The 280-nt window shown below is 60.0% G+C and overlaps 1 protein-coding gene across 1 annotated transcript in view; it reads left to right on the top strand.

The window, feature by feature from the left end:
- Positions 1-144: 144 nt before the first annotated feature.
- The window catches only part of CDCA8 (cell division cycle associated 8), a gene marked incomplete at its 5' end in the record, with an annotated part of 3,189 nt that continues 3,053 nt past the window's right edge, over positions 145-280 (top strand). The window contains one exon of the mRNA XM_010087152.1: positions 145-185. Coding sequence (XP_010085454.1) covers positions 145-185 — 41 coding nt within the window. The remainder of the gene's footprint in view (positions 186-280) is intronic.

Here is a 280-nt window from a genome sequence, read left to right on the forward strand (position 1 = left end):
GATCTGAGGCCGCTTGCTCGCGGGCAGGAGAACTGGTTTGCGCTGGTTTTCTGCACCCCGGTGGTGATGTACGAACGCGCGGGGGTACCGTATGGGCTGCCTTAGACGTGTGTTAGTTTAAAAAAAAAAATTTTTTCTTTTCAGTTGAAGGAAGAAAGCAGAAGTTGCTGGACGAGGCGGTGTCGGTAGGTACCAGCGCAGGCCCGGAGCTCCTCTGGCGGCAGCGTGCACCCCTGCGGGAATGGGGGCTCCCCCGCTCTGCGGGAGGTCTGCGGGGGCC

Source organism: Pterocles gutturalis, unplaced genomic scaffold, assembly GCF_000699245.1.
Source record: "Pterocles gutturalis isolate BGI_N339 unplaced genomic scaffold, ASM69924v1 scaffold48651, whole genome shotgun sequence".
NCBI classification, from domain to species: domain Eukaryota; kingdom Metazoa; phylum Chordata; class Aves; order Pterocliformes; family Pteroclidae; genus Pterocles; species Pterocles gutturalis.